This window comes from Bos javanicus, chromosome 1 (genome assembly GCF_032452875.1).
Source record: "Bos javanicus breed banteng chromosome 1, ARS-OSU_banteng_1.0, whole genome shotgun sequence".
NCBI classification, from domain to species: domain Eukaryota; kingdom Metazoa; phylum Chordata; class Mammalia; order Artiodactyla; family Bovidae; genus Bos; species Bos javanicus.
The window spans coordinates 106781996-106797743 of record NC_083868.1 but is presented as its reverse complement, the minus strand read 5'-3'; the positions used below and the strand labels follow the sequence as shown (position 1 = coordinate 106797743).

Here is a 15748-nt window from a genome sequence, read left to right as displayed (position 1 = left end):
GCCCCTTCCCTCTGTATCCTCTGCATCAGCCCGCTAAGCCTCAGCTTTATCCTGCTGCATCAGTTACTATTCATCTTCTGTCTACATTTCACCTTCCAGAGAGATGTGGAAATCTCTCATCCTCCAATGGACTCTGCTGCTCTTGGTGTGAGTTTATATTTTCTTTTTACTCTTTTACCATCATTTTGGTGGAGTCTTGAGAAGGAGAGGAGATAAATACATGTATTCAATTTGCCACCTTTAATTGGACTGCTTAATTTTTAAAGTGTTTGTGTTACAAACTTCCCTCTCCTATAAATCTGGTCTTGTGAATAATGTAAATTTCCTACCAAGAAGATTAAAGAAGTGATTCTCTATATGATTATGGGAGTAAGGTTCAGGTAACTTTGGGTGGTTTAAGGTTTCTTATTGAGTAATCTGGAAAGTACTAAAGATACTGCTCAGGGCAGTGTGAGATAAACTCTCCCTTCATGACTTCAAAAGTCTGGTTATTTATTTACAACTGGGGTAAGATAAACAGTCAAGCAACTAGAGAACTGCTACAAACCACTTGTACATTTAAGTTTTTATCCTGCTACCAAAACCATGTTCTGTCCAAATCTTTGATTTCCCTAGCTTCCCAACGTTGGGAGGAGAACAAGCTGCAGTGTCACACAGGCAGGCCCCTCCTAAGTCCTACTCACTCACAAAGAATTTCCCCTTTGAGCTTCTATGACACTGGCTGGTTACTCACACCGTAGATTCCTCAGGATTGGCTGGGACTGCAAATAAAACATTGTTTGCCCATAATCAAGTCGATAAGCTACAACATAAATGCATGTAAGTTCCTATTCTAAGACTATATCGTGAAGCCTTTGCTCTCTTCTTTCTTAACATTTTCATGCAGGACCTGGAAAGGAAACTGGCTCCGGCCATAAGAAAAGATCTTTAAAGAAAAATTTAAAAAGCCTAAAATGGGTCTGTTGAATTCTAAAAAGCCTAAAGCCAAGCAAGCCCGAATTCTTCTTCTGGGACTTGACTCTGCTGGGAAGTCTACTCTCCTTTACAAATTGAAGCTTAATAAGGATATTGTGACTATCCCAACAGTAGGTTTCAATGTGGAGATGATTGAGTTGGCAAAAGGTGTCTCGCTCACGGTCTGGGACGTTGGAGGACAAGAGAAAATGAGAGCCACGTGGGGCCTCTACTGTGAGAACACTGATGGGCTAGTGTATGTTGTGGACAGTACAGACACACAGCGACTTGAAGACTCCAGGAAAGAGTTTGAGCACATCTTGAAGAATGAGTACATTAAAAATGTGCCTGTGGTCCTGTTAGCCAACAAACAAGATATGCCTGGAGCTCTAAGTGCCGAGGACATCACCAGGATGTTCAAAGTGAAGCAACTCTGCAGTGACCGGAACTGGTGCGTGCAGCCCTGCTGTGCCGTCACTGGGGACGGGCTAATGGAGGGGTTCCAGAAGTTAACTGGATTTGTGAAAAGCCACATGAAATCAAGAGGAGACACTTTAGCACTCTTCAAGCAGCACTGAGGTCCAAGTGGAGGAACAGATGCTGATGAAGTTGAAAGGGTAATTTTTTTTCCCAGGCCAAATAAGAAAAGCAAATTGTCAAGTTGACAAACTTTTCCTGAAATGTTATTTCACCTAAATTCCATTAAACTCAGAATAATATCTAGAAAATTGTTATTTTGGGCCAAGCACTTTAGCAAACTATGTGGTAATGATAATTGTGAATGAAAATGTTACAATTTTGTGCATGTTTGATGATTCCACATAATCATATTTGGGAACAAATAAAATCTTGCCTTATTATTTTTATGTAACTACTAGAACAAAGTTTAAGCTGCTAATAGAGTCAGACTTCTTTCAGACTGTTTCCAGCTGTTACAGGTATTCAGTTTCCACAATGCTTCTGTGTAATAGCTGGGTGGTATAAAAAAATGAACTTTAAATTATGAAGAGGAAAATGTTTGCTGTTAATATTTTATAAATCCCTATTTCCTAAATAAAGGGATTTTGTTTTGTTTTGTTTTACTGTATTCCTGCTAGGTTTTTGAAATCTATTGCTAGAAACTTCTTACAGTGAGTCCACCATGAACCCCAGGCTGTCAATTGCCCAGTGGCTGTGTTCTCCTATAGGGAGCAGAAGTTTGTATCTTAGAGCTCTGGGGATTAAGAGAGAATCTTAGAGCTTAGGGTAAGGTCTGGACTTATCGTTCAGCTGGAGGCTGCAATTCCAAGACTGGCTTTGGTAGAATTCAATATAACAGTTATAACTTGGGAACGTATGTACAGCTCACTGTACTGATCAAGCAGGAACCAGAGCCATACTTTGCTCTCAGAGACCTGGCAATTCACAGGGGAGACAAACAAAATAAAGCCAGCAGATAGGATACGGCAATAAGTACTAAGTGCTGTAACAGGAGAGCCTCATTCTGACCTGGGGAAACAAGAAGTGCTTCATGCAGGAGGTGGTGTTAAGTCCTCAACTCCGGGGGACCCCGTTGAAGGTACAGGTTAGTCACTGGAAGGTCCCATCAGTTGGAGATTCTCCAGAGACATTGTTGGAGAGGGGAAGAGGGGAGAAAGAACTGGAGATTGAACTGGAATTCCCCCGAGAGGCTCAGAAGTCCCAGAGAGGCCCTGGAACTAACAGAAGACACTCTTTCCCTCTACCCTACCACCAACAAGGCTCATTTGGGTTAGAAGCAGGCCTCAAGCCCCCACTGCAGCCTCAGGGAGTCCAAACTGTAAGGTCACAAAGGAAAATAAAGGTACAGTAAAGCAATAATTGTACAGTAAGGTACAGTGCTTGCTCCTGGATTCCTTCTGTAGTTTTCTCTCACCCTAGCCCTGATTTGTTGTTTGGCGACAAATCCTCCTGTGTTGCATGGCAGGGATTCAAGTAATAAAGTAGACATATCTTTAATTACAGTTACCATTGGTTGAATACTGTGTGTGCCAGGAACTGTGTTAAACACTTTCACACATCTATTCATTTAAGGTTCATAACTGCCTAGAGGGAAATAGGCACTTCAAAGCCTATGCTGTTAATTGCCGTGATGTTGTTTTGTAAATAAGGTATGGCCTCTGTCTTCAGTGAGCTCAGTGAAGATAAATTCAGGACTTCCCTGATGGCACAGTGACTAAGACTCTGCCAGCCAATGGAGGGAACATGGGTTTGATCCCTGGTCCAGGAAGATTCTACATGCTGTGGAGTAACTGAGCCCATGGCCCAGAACCACTGAGCCCACACTCTAGAGCCCACGAGCCACAAGCACTGAAGCCTGTGTGCTCTAGGGCCCTTGAACTGCAACTATGGAGCCTGTGTGCCACAATTACTGATGCCTGCATGCCTAGAGCCTGTGTTCTGCAATAAGAGAAGCCACTGCAACCCGAAGCCCACACCCTGCAATGAAGAGTAGCCGCCGCTTACCTCAACTAGAGAAAGCCAATGTTCAGCAATGAAGACAGTGCAGCCAAAAATAAAAATATTTTTTAAAAAAGGATAAATTCAAGCTAAATATTACTTGGCCATAAAAAAGAAGGAAATAATGTCATTTCTTGCAACATGAATGGACTTGCAAGTTATACTAAGTGAAGTAAGCCAGACACAGAAAGATATATATCATATAATATTGCTTATACGTGGAATCTAAAAGAAAAAAAAGATACAAATAAACTTATACAAAATAGAAATAGACTCACAGACATGGAAAACAAATTTATGGTCATCAAAGGGGAGAGGGGTGGAGGGAGTGATAAATTACCGAGTTTGGGATTAACATACTTGTGCTACTGTATATAAAATAGATAACCAACCTGGCCTTACTGTATAGCATAGGAAACTATACTCAATATTTGTAATAAGCTATAAGGAAAAGAATCTTTAAAAAAAGAGATATATTACATGTATTACTGAATCACTTTGCTGTACACCTGAAACTAAAACAACATTGTAAAACAACTATACTTTAAGAAAAATAAAATAAATATATAAATATAAAAAATAAATCCAAGCTAGACTAAAAATAGAACACTATGGTCCTGCAATCCAACTTCTAGGTATTTATCCAAAAGAAATGAAATCATTACCTTGAAGAGATATCTGCACTCCCACACTCATTGCATTATTTATAGTAAATCAAGACATGGAAATGCCAAAGAACATTCAAACTATTGCAAAATTGCACTCATCTCACATGCAAGCAAAGCAATGCTCAAAATTCTCCAAGCCAGGCTTCAACAATACATGAACCGCGAACTTCCAGATGGTCAAGTTGGATTTAGAAAAGGCAGAGGAACCAGCGATCAAATTGCCAACATTTGCTGGATCATAAAAAATCATGAGAGTTCCAGAAAAACGTCTCCTTCTGCTTTATTAATTACACCAAAGCCTTTGAATGTGTGGATCAAAATAAACTGGGGAAAATTCTAAAAGAGATGGGAATACCAGACCACCTGACATGCCTCTTGAGAAATCTGTACGCAGGTCAAGAGGCAACAGTTATAACTAAACACGGAACAACAGACTGGTTCCAAATTGGGAAAAGAGTATATCAAGGCTGTATATTGTCACCCTGCTTATTTAACTTCTATGCAGAGTACATCATGCGAAATGCTGGGCTGGATGAAGCACAAGCTGGAATCAAGATTGCCAGGAGAATATCAATAACCTCAGATTTGCAGATGACACCACCTTTATGGCAGAAAGTGAAGAGGAACTAAAGAGCTTCTTGATGAAAGTGAAAGAGGAGAGTGAAAAAGTTGGCTTAAAACTCAACACTCAGAAAACTAAGATCATGACATCTGGTCCCATCATTTCATGGCAAATAGATGGGGAAACAATGGAAACAGTGTCAGACTTTATTTTTTTTGGCTCCAAAATCACTGCAGACGGTGATTGCAGCTATGAAATTAAAAGATGCTTACTCCTTGGAAGAAAAGCTATGACCAACCTAGACAACTTAAAAAGCAGAGACATTCCTTTGCCAACAAAGGTCTGTCTAGTCAAAGCTATGGTTTTTCCAGTAGTCATGTATGGATGTGAGAGTTGGACTATAAAGAAAGCTGAGCGCTGAAAAATTTATGTTTTTGAACTGTGGTGTTGGAGAAGACTTTTGAGAGTCCTTTGGACTGCAAGGAGACCAAACTAGTCAATCCAAAGGAAATCAGTCCTGAATATTCACTGGAAGGACTGATGCTGAAGCTGAAACTCCAATACTTTGGCCACCTGATGTGGAGAACTAACTCATTGGAAAACACCCTGATGCCGGGAAAGATTGAAGGTGGGAGGAGAAGGGGACAGCAGAGGATGAGATGGTTGGATGGCATCAGCAACTCAATGGACATGAGTTTGAGTGAGCTCCAGGAGTTGGTGATGGACAGGGAAGCCTGGTGTGCTGCAGTCTATGAGGGTGGCAAAGAGTCAGACTGAGTGACTGAACTAAGATATGGAAACAATGTAAATGTCCATCAATAAATGAATGGATAAAGAAAATATGGTGTATATATGCAGTGGAATATTATTCAGCCATGAAAAGAAAGAAATCCTGACATGTGTGATAACGTGGATGAACCTAGAGTTTGGAATTATGCTAAGAGAAACAAGTTAGACAGAGAAACACAAGTACTGTATGATCTTACTTACATGTGGAATCTAAGAAAGCCAAACTAATAGAAACGGAAAGTCTATTGGTGGTTGCCAAGGGGTAGTGATGGTGGTAGTGGGCTGATGGGGGAGGTTAGTAAAAGGGTACAAACTTAAAATTATAAGATGAGCAAATTCTGAGAATCTAATGTACAGCATGGTGACTGTGATGAACAAAACTGTATTATGTACTTGAAATTTGCTGAGAATAACTCTTTAATATTCCCACAGTCACCACAAAAAAAGTAACTATGTGAGGTGAAGGAAGATGTGTTAATTAACTTGACTGTGGAAATCCTTTCACAGTGTATATGATATCAAATTATCATGTTGTGTACTTTATTATTATACATTTAATATAAAATGTATTACAATTTTATCTGTCAATTATACTTCAATAAAGTGGAGTGGGGGGAATCCAAGGCAATATATATTGCTTTCACATTAAGAAGTTTCTTTGCAAAAACAAGTTAGGTAGAATGAATGAAGTACAGTAACAGACATGTAAGAAACATGCTGAAAGACTGTGGCAAAGGAGTTTCTGATTTCAGGAAGATCTTAGGGGGATGGCAATATTAAATACTTCATAGTAGAGTCCTTCCGAAGTTTCACAAAATTATTAATATGGGAAATATGCATATTTAAAAAAAATGCATTGCCCCTTACCATTGTCCTTCTTTGATTAAAAAAAAAGAAAAAAAACCTTCCTAGGACCTGAAGATATTAGGTTAAGTGAAATAAGTCAGACAGAGAAAAATAAACACTATATGACCTCATTTACATGTGAAACCTAAAAACAAAACTCATAAAAAAAGAAAGAGAGAGAGAGATAAGACTTACGGTTACGAGAGGCAGAGAATGGCGGGTTCAGTTCAGTCGCTCAGTCTTGTCCGACTCTTTGCAACCCCATGAATCACAGCACGCCAGGCCTCCCTGTCCATCACCAACTCCCGGAGTATACTCAAACTTATGTCCATTGAGTCGGTGACGCCATCCAACCATCTCATTCTCTGTCATCCCCTTCTCCTCCTTCCCTCAATCTTTCCCAGCATCAGGGTCTTTTCAAATGAGTCAGCTCTTTGCATCAGGTGGCAAAAGTATTGATGTTTCAGCTTCAACATCAGTCCTTCCAATGAACACCCAGGACTGATCTCCTTTAGGATGGACTGGTTGGATCTCCTTGCAGTCCAAGGGACTCTCAAGAGTCTTCTCCAACACCACAAAAAGTTCAAAAGCATCAATTCTTCGGCACTCAGCTTTCTTCACAGTCCAACTCTCACATCCATATATGACTACTGGAAAAACCAGGGCCTTGACTAGATGGTCCTTTGTTGGAAAAGTAACATCTCTGCTTTTTAATATGCTATCTAGGATGGTCATAGCTCTTCTTCCAAGGAGTAAGCGTCTTTTAATTTCATGGCTGCAATCACCATCTGCAGTGATTTTGGAGCCCCCCAAAATAAAGTCTGACACTGTTTCCACTGTTTCCCCATCTATTTGCTGTGAAGTGATGGGACTGGATGCCATGATTTTAGTTTTCTGAATGTTGAGTTTTAAGTCAACTTTTTCACTCTCCTCTTTCACTTTCATCAAGAGGCTCTTTAGTTCTTCTTCGCTTTCTGCCATAAGGGTGGTGTCATCTGCAAATCTGAGGTTATTGATATTCTCCTGGCAATCTTGATTCCAGCTTGTGCTTCATCCAGCCCATCGTTTCTCATGATGTACTCTGCATGTAAGTTAAATAAGCAGGGTGACAATATACAGCCTTGACGGACTCCTTTTCCTATTTGGAACCAGTCTGTTGTTCCATGTCCAGTTCTAACTGTTGCTTCCTGACCTGCATACAGGTTTCTCAAGAGGCAGGTCAGGTGCTCTGGTATTCCCATCTCTTTCAGAATTTTCCACAGTTTATTGTGATCCACACAGTCAAAGACTTTGGCATAGTCAATAAAGCAGAAATAGATGTTTTTCTGGAACTCTCTTGCTTTTTCCATGATCCAGCAGATGTTGGCAATTTGATCGCTGGTTCCTCTGCCTTTTCTTTTTTTTAAATTTTATTTTATTTTTAAACTTTACAATATTGTATTGGTTCTGCCATATATCGAAATGAATCCGCCACAGGCATACATGTGTTCTCCATCCTGAACCCTCCTCCCTCCTCCCTCCCCATACCATCCCTCTGGGTCATCCCAGTGCAGCAGCCCCAAGCATCCAGTATCGTGCATCAAACCTGGACTGGCGACTCATTTCATATATGATATTATACATATTTCAATGCCATTCTCCCAAATCATCTCACCCTCTCCCTCTCCCACAGAGTCCAAAAGACTGTTCTATACATCAGTGTCTCTTTTGCTGTCTTGTATACAGGGTTATTGTTACCATCTTTCTAAATTCCATATATATGCATTAGTATACTGTATTGGTGTTTTTCTTTCTGGCTTCATCCAGTTTCATCCACCTCATTAGAACTGATTCAAATGTATTCTTTTTAATGGCTGAGTAATACTCCATTGTGTATATGTACCACAGCTTTCTTATCCATTCATCTGCTGATGGACATCTAGGTTGCTTCCATGTCCTGGCTATTATAAACAGTGCTTCGATGAACATTGGGGTACACGTGTCTCTTTCCCTTCTGGTTTCCTCAGTGTGTATGCCCAGCAGTGGGATTGCTGGATCATAAGGCAGTTCTATTTCCAGTTTTTTAAGGAATCTTCACACTGTTCTCCATAGTGGCTGTACTAGTTTGCATTCCCACCAACAGTGTAAGAGAGTTCCCTTTTCTCCACACCCTCTCCAGCATTTATTACTTGTAGACTTTTGGATTGCAGCCATTCTGACTGGTGTGAAATGGTACTTCATAGTGGTTTTGAATTGCATTTCTCTGATAATGAGTGATGTTGAGCATCTTTTCATGTGTTTGTTAGCCATCTGTATGTCTTCTTTGGAGAAATGTCTATTTAGTTCTTTGGCCCATTTTTTGATTGGGTCATTTATTTTTCTGGAATTGAGCTGTAGGAGTTGCTTGTATATTTTTGAGATTAGTTCTTTGTCAGTTGCTTCATTTGCTATTATTTTCTCCCATTCTTAAGGCTGTCTTTTCACCTTGCTTATAGTTTCCTTTGATGTGCAGAAGCTTTTAAGTTTAATTAGGTCCCATTTGTTTATTTTTGCTTTTATTTCCAGTATTCTGGGAGGTGGGTCATAGAGGATCCTGCTGTGATATATGTCAGAGAGTGTTTGGCCTATATTCTCCTCTAGGAGTTTTATAGTTTCTGGTCTTATGTTTAGATCTTTAATCCATTTTGAGTTTATTTTTGTGTATGGTGTTAGAAAGTGGTCTAGTTTCATTCTTTTACAAGTGGTTGACCAGTTTTCCAAGCACCATTTGTTAAAGAGATTGTCTTTAATCCATTGTATATTCTTGCCTCCTTTGTCAAAGATAAGGTGTCCATATGTGCGTGGATTTATCTCTGGGCTTTCTATTTTGTTCCATTGATCTATATTTCTGTCTTTGTGCCAGTACCATACTGTCTTGATGACTGTGGCTTTGTAGTAGAGCCTGAAGTCAGGCAGGTTGTTTCCTCCAGTTCCATTCTTCTTTCTCAAGATAGCTTTGGCTATTCGAGGTTTTTTGTATTTCCATACAAATTGTGAAATTATTTGTTCTAGCTCTGTGAAGAATACCATTGGTAGCTTGATAGGGATTGCATTGAATCTATAAATTGCTTTGGGTAGTGTACTCATTTTCACTATATTGATTCTTCCAATCCATGAACACGGTATATTTCTCCATCTGTTAGTGTCCTCTTTGATTTCTTTCACCAGTGTTTTATAGTTTTCTATATATAAGTCTTTAGTTTCTTTAGGTAGATATATTCCTAAGTATTTTATTCTTTTCGTTGCAATGGTGAATGGAATTGTTTCCTTAATTTCTCTTTCCATTTTCTCATTATTAGTGTATAGGAATGCAAGGGATTTCTGTGTGTTGATTTTATATCCTGCAACTTTACTATAATCATTGATTAGTTCTAGTAATTTTCTGGTGGAGTCTTTAGGGTTTTTTATGTAGAGGATCATGTCATTTGCAAATAGTGAGAGTTTTACTTCTTCTTTTCCAATTTGGATTCCTTTTATTTCTTTTTCTGTTCTGATTGCTGTGGCAAACACTTCCAAAACTATGTTGAATAGTAATGGTGAAAGTGGGCACCCTTGTCTTGTTCTTGACTTTAGAGGAAATGCTTTCAATTTTTCCCATTGAGGATAATGTTTGCTGTGGGTTTGTCATATATAGCTTTTATTATGTTGAGGTATGTTGCTTCTATTCCTTCTTTCTGGAGAGTTTTTATCATAAATGGATATTGAATTTTGTCAAAGGCTTTCTCTGCATCTACTGAGATAATCATATGGTTTTTATTTTTCAGTTTGTTAATGTGGTGTATTACATTGATTGATTTGCGGATATTGAAGAATCCTTGCATCCCTGGGATAAAGCCCACTTGGTCATGGTGTATGATCTTTTTAATGTGTTGTTGGATTCTGATTGCTAGAATTTTGTTAAGGATTTTTGCATCTATGTTCATCAGTGATATTGGCCTGTAGTTTTCTTTTTTTGTGGCACCTTTTTCAGGTTTTGGTATTAGGGTGATGGTGGCCTCATAGAATGAGTTTGGAAGTTTATCTTCCTCTGCAATTTTCTGGAAGAGTTTGAGTAGGTTAGGTGTTAGCTCTTCTCTAAATTTTTGGTAGAATTCAGCTGTGAAGCCGTCTGGACCTGGGCTTTTGTTTGTTGGAAGATTTCTGATTATAGTTTCAATTTCCGTGCTTGTGATGGGTCTGTTAAGATTTTCTATTTCTTCCTGGTCCAGTTTTGGAAAGTTGTATTTTTCTAAGAATTTGTCCATTTCTTCCACGTTGTCCACTTTATTGGCATATAATTGCTGATAGTAGTCTCTTATGATCCTTTGTATTTCTGTGTTGTCTGTTGTGATCTCTCCATTTTCATTTCTAATTTTATTGATTTGATTTTTCTCCCTTTGTTTCTTGATGAGTCTGGCTAATGGTTTGTCAATTTTGTTTATCCTTTCAAAGAACCAGCTTTGGCTTTGTTGATTTTTGCTATGGTCTCTTTTGTTTCTTTTGCATTTATTTCTGCCCTAATTTTTAAGATTTCTTTCCTTCTACTAACCCTGGGGTTCTTCATTTCTTCCTTTTCTAGTTGCTTTAGGTGTAGAGTTAGGTTATTTATTTGACTTTTTTCTTGTTTCTTGAGGTGTGCCTGTATTGCTATGAACTTTCCCCTTAGGACTGCTTTTACAGTGTCCCACAGGTTTTGGGTTGTTGTGTTTTCATTTTCATTCATTTCTATGCATATTTTGATTTCTTTTTTTATTTCTTCTCTGATTTGTTGGTTATTTAGCAGCTTGTTGTTCAGCCTCCATATGTTGGAATTTTTAATAGTTTTTCTCCTGTAATTGAGATCTAATCTTACTGCATTGTGGTCAGAAAAGATGCTTGGAATGATTTCAATTTTTTTGAATTTACCAAGGCTAGATTTATGGCCTAGGATGTGATCTATCCTGGAGAAGGTTCCATGTGCACTTGAGAAAAAGGTGAAATTCATTGTTTTGGGGTGAAATGTCCTATAGATATCAATTAGGTCTAACTGGTCTATTGTATCATTTAAAGTTTGTGTTTCCTTGTTAATTTTCTGTTTAGTTGATCTATCCATAGGTGTGAGTGGGGTATTAAAGTCTCCCACTATTGTTGTGATATTGTTAATTTCTCCTTTCATACTTTTAGCATTTGCCTTACATATTGCGGTGCTCCCATGTTGGGTGCATATGTATTTATAATTGCTATATCTTCTTCTTGGATTGATCCTTTCATCATTATGTAGTGACCGTCTTTGTCTCTTTTCAGAGCCTTTGTTTTAAAGTCTATTTTGTCTGATATGAGTATTGCTACTCCTGCTTTCTTTTGGTCCCTATTTGCATGGAAAATCTTTTTCCAGCCCTTCACTTTCAGTCTGTATGTGTCCCCTGTTTTGAGGTGGGTCTCTTGTAGACAGCATACATAGGGGTCTTGTGTTTGTATCCATTCAGCCAGTCTTTGTCTTTTGGTTGGGGCATTCAACCCATTTATGTTTAAGGTAATTAGTGATAAGTATGATCCCATTGCCATTTACTTTATTGTTTTGGGTTCGAATTTATACACCATTTTTGTGTTTCCTATCTAGAGAATATCCTTTAGTATTTGTTGGAGAGCTGGTTTGGTGGTGCTGAATTCTCTCAGCTTTTGCTTGTCTGTAAAGCTTTTAATTTCTCCTTCATATTTGAATGAGATCCTTGCTGGGTATAATAATCTGGGCTGTAGGTTATTTTCTTTCATCACTTTAAGTATGTCTTGCCATTCCCTCCTGGCTTGGAGAGTTTCTATTGAAAGATCAGCTGTTATCCGTATGGGAATTCCCTTGTGTGTTATTTGTTGTTTTTCCCTTGCTGCTTTTAATATTTGTTCTTTGTGTTTGATCTTTGTTAATTTGACTAATATGTGTCTTGGGGTGTTTCGCCTTGGGTTTATCCTGTTTGGGACTCTCTGGGTTTCTTGGACTTGAGTGACTATTTCCTTCCCTATTTTAGGGAAGTTTTCAACTATTATCTCCTCAAGTATTTTCTCATGGTCTTTCTTTTTGTCTTCTTCTTCTGGGACCCCTATGATTCGAATGTTGTAGCGTTTAATATTGTCCTGGAGGTCTCTAAGATTGTCCTCATTTTTTTTAATTCGTTTTTCTTTTTTCCTCTCTGATTCATTTATTTCTACCATTGTATCTTCTAATTCACTTATCCTATCTTCTGCCTCTGTTATTCTACTATTTGTTGCCTCCAGAGTGTTTTTGATTTCATTTATTGCATTATTCATTATATATTGACTCTTTTTTATTTCTTCTAGGTCCTTGTTAAACCTTTCTTGCATCTTCTCAATCCTTGTCTCCAGGCTATTAATCTGTGATTCCATTTTTATTTCAAGATTTTGGATCAATTTCACTATCATTATTCGGAATTCTTTATCAGGTAGATTCCCTATCTCTTCCTCTTTTGTTTGGTTTGGTGGGCATTTATCCTGTTCCTTTACCGGCTGGGTATTCCTCTGTCTCTTCATCTTGTTTAAATTGCTGAGTTTGGGGTGTCCTTTTTGTATTCTGGCAGTTTGTGGAGTTCTCTTTATTGTGGCATTTCCTCACTGTGTGTGGGTTTGTACAGGTGGCTTGTCAAGGTTTCTTGGTTAGGGAAGCTTGTGTCGGTGTTCTGGTGGGTGCAGCTGGATTTCTACTCTCTGGAGTGCAATGAAGTGTCCAGTAATGAGTTATGAGATGTCTATGGTTTTGGGGTGACTTTGGGCAGCCTGTATCTTGGAGCTCAGGGCTGTGTTCCTGTGTTGCTGGAGAATTTGCTTGGTATGTCTTGCCCTGGAACTTGTCGGCCCTTGTGTGGTGCTTGGTTTCAGTGTAGGTATGGAGGCATTTGATGAGCTTCTGTCAATTAATGTTCCCTGGAGTCAGGAGTTCCCTGGAGTTAGGGTTTGGACTTAAGCCTCCTGCTTCCAGTTACCGGTCTTATTTTTACAGTAGTCTCACAACTTCTCCTTCTATACAGCACCATTGATAAAACATCTACGTTAAAGATGAAAAGTTTCTCCACCGTGAGGGCCACCCATTACATGGAGAAGAGAAGAGGGAGGAGGGAGTTAGAGCTGACCCGAATGAGATGAGGTGGAATCAATAGAGGAGAGAGCGGGCTAGCCAGTAATCACTTCCTTATGTGCACTCCACAACTGGACCGCTCAGGATGTTCATGGAATTATACAGAGAAGAGAAGAAGGAGGAAGGAGACAGAGGTGGCCAGGAGGATAAAAGAGGGGATGAAAAGGAGGGAGACAGATCCAGCCAGTAATCAGTTCCCTAAGTGTTCTCCTCCTTCTGGAACACACAGAAATTCAGAGTTGCATAGAGTAGAGAGGGGTTAGGGAGGAGACACAGGTGACCTGCTGGAGAAAAAGGAGAGTCCAAAGAGGGAGAGAGCAGTCAAGCCAGTAATCTCACTCCATAGTGAAAAATGGGTACTGAAGATTGGGTTCTTAAAGGTACAAAATTGGTAACAAATACATAAAAGCAAAAATTAAAAATCTAGAGTAGAGTTTGGAATTTCAAAAATACAATGTTAAAGAAAAGAAGAAGGAAAAGAAAGAGAGAAAAAAACAAAAACAAACCAAGTCGCAAAAATTATAAAGAAAATATAGGTACAAAATTTATAACAAATACCAAAAAGCAAAAGTTAAAAATCTAGAGTAGAGTTTGGAATTTCATATATACAATGTTATATAAAAAAAGAAGAGAAAGAAAGAGAGAGGGAAAAAAAGTCACAAAAATTATTAAAAATATATATATATAGGTATAAAATTGATAACAAATACCAAAAAGCTAAAATTAAAAATCTAGAGTAGAGTTTGGAATTTCACTAATACAATGTTAAAGAAAAGAAGAAAAAAAAAGGTCACAAAAATTATAAAATATATATACATATGAAGTTTGCTTTTTTAAAAAAAAAATAGGGTATTTTTTTTTTTTTTTTGCAAAGTAATAGTAGGTTATAAAAGTGAAAATTAAAGGAATAATAGAGGAGTTAAAATTTTTTTAAAAATTAAAAAAAAAAGAAAGAATGATCATAAAAATAGTAAAAATATATCTAGGACTTTCTCTGGTTTTGTTTTGGGTATTGTGGGGTCAGTTCATTTTTGGCTAGTTCCTTGGTCCGACTTATATTTCTCAAGATCTATAGGCCCCTTCCTATGCATTCAGTTCTAACCACAGGGTTTTAATCTGTTGCCTGTAGCTTCCAAGGCAGTTTCCTCTGTTATAGCTTCTTCTGTTTGCTGGTCTCTTCAGTGTCTGGTTTCCGCCCTGACACAAAAGGGATGGTGGTGGACACTTTTTTTTTTTTTTTTTTTTTTAGGCTCACTTGTTCAGTCGCGCTGTGGGGAGGGAGGGACGCTGCAAACAAATAACACTGGCGTGTGCTCACAATGCCTGAGCCACACTGGATCTGCCCCGGCTCACGGCGTGTGTAGCCTCCCTGACCACACTGCTCAGGCTCTAGGTTGCTCCGCCGGGAACCATCCATGGCCGGCCCTGTGCTGCTTGCACCTCCCGTGTCCAAGCGGCTCAGGTTCAGGCACTCGGGTAGTCCTTAGAGGCGCAGACTCGGTTGGGCCTGCGTTTTGTGCTCTTCCCAGGTCCGAGCAGCTCAGGTGATGAGGTGTTTGGCAATCACGATTGCTGAGACTTATCACCTCCCTCCGCTCGGTTATCTAGGTGTACAACTGGCGCACCTTCTCAGGTGGATGTTGACCGTACAGACCCCCAAAAAGTTTTAGTTAGCAAAGAAGCCTGCTTACAGTTTTGTAGATAATGTCTCTCTGGGGCTGCGATTGCCCCCTTCCGGCTCTGGCTGCCTGTCACCAGAGGGGGACGGTCTGCAGCCGGCTTTCTCTGTACAGTCCTTTGTTCTGTGTGCAGGCCTGGTGGTGTCTTAGGTTAGGGCTGGCTTTTTGCATGGTAGATATCCCACAGTCTGGTTTGCTAGCCCAAATTATTTCGCTCACATAGCGCTCGGGGTATTCAGGCCAGATCCTTATTCTAAGCGATGCAGCCTGCGCTCCACCTCCCTGCCCAGCCCCCGCTTGCTAATGGCGGATGCAGGCGTCTGCACTGCTTCTCCGCTGGGGGAGTTATGGTAGGGCTTGTAATCTGCAGGTTTTAATTGTTTATTTATTTTCCCTCCCTGTTATGTTGCCCTCTGTGCTTCCAAGGCTAGGCACAGATTCAGCAGTGAGACGGTTTCCTGGTGTTTGGAAACTTCTCTCTTTTTAAGACTCCCTTCCTGGGACGGAGCTCCGTCCCTCCCTCTTTTGTCTTATATATTTTTTCCTACCTCCCTTCGAAGACATGGGTTGCTTTTCTGGGTGCCTGATGTCCTCTGCCAGCATTCAGAAGTTGTTTTGTAGAATTTACTCAGCGTTTAAATGTTCTTTTGAT

General features: G+C 39.4%; 1 protein-coding gene across 1 annotated transcript; it reads left to right on the top strand.

The window, feature by feature from the left end:
* Positions 1-375: 375 nt before the first annotated feature.
* ARL14 (ADP ribosylation factor like GTPase 14) lies at positions 376-4014 on the top strand. The gene has a single exon (XM_061417166.1). It carries the CDS (start codon positions 954-956, stop codon positions 1530-1532), a length of 579 nt encoding a protein of 192 aa, XP_061273150.1. The 5' UTR covers positions 376-953; the 3' UTR covers positions 1533-4014.
* Positions 4015-15748: the final 11734 nt, after the last annotated feature.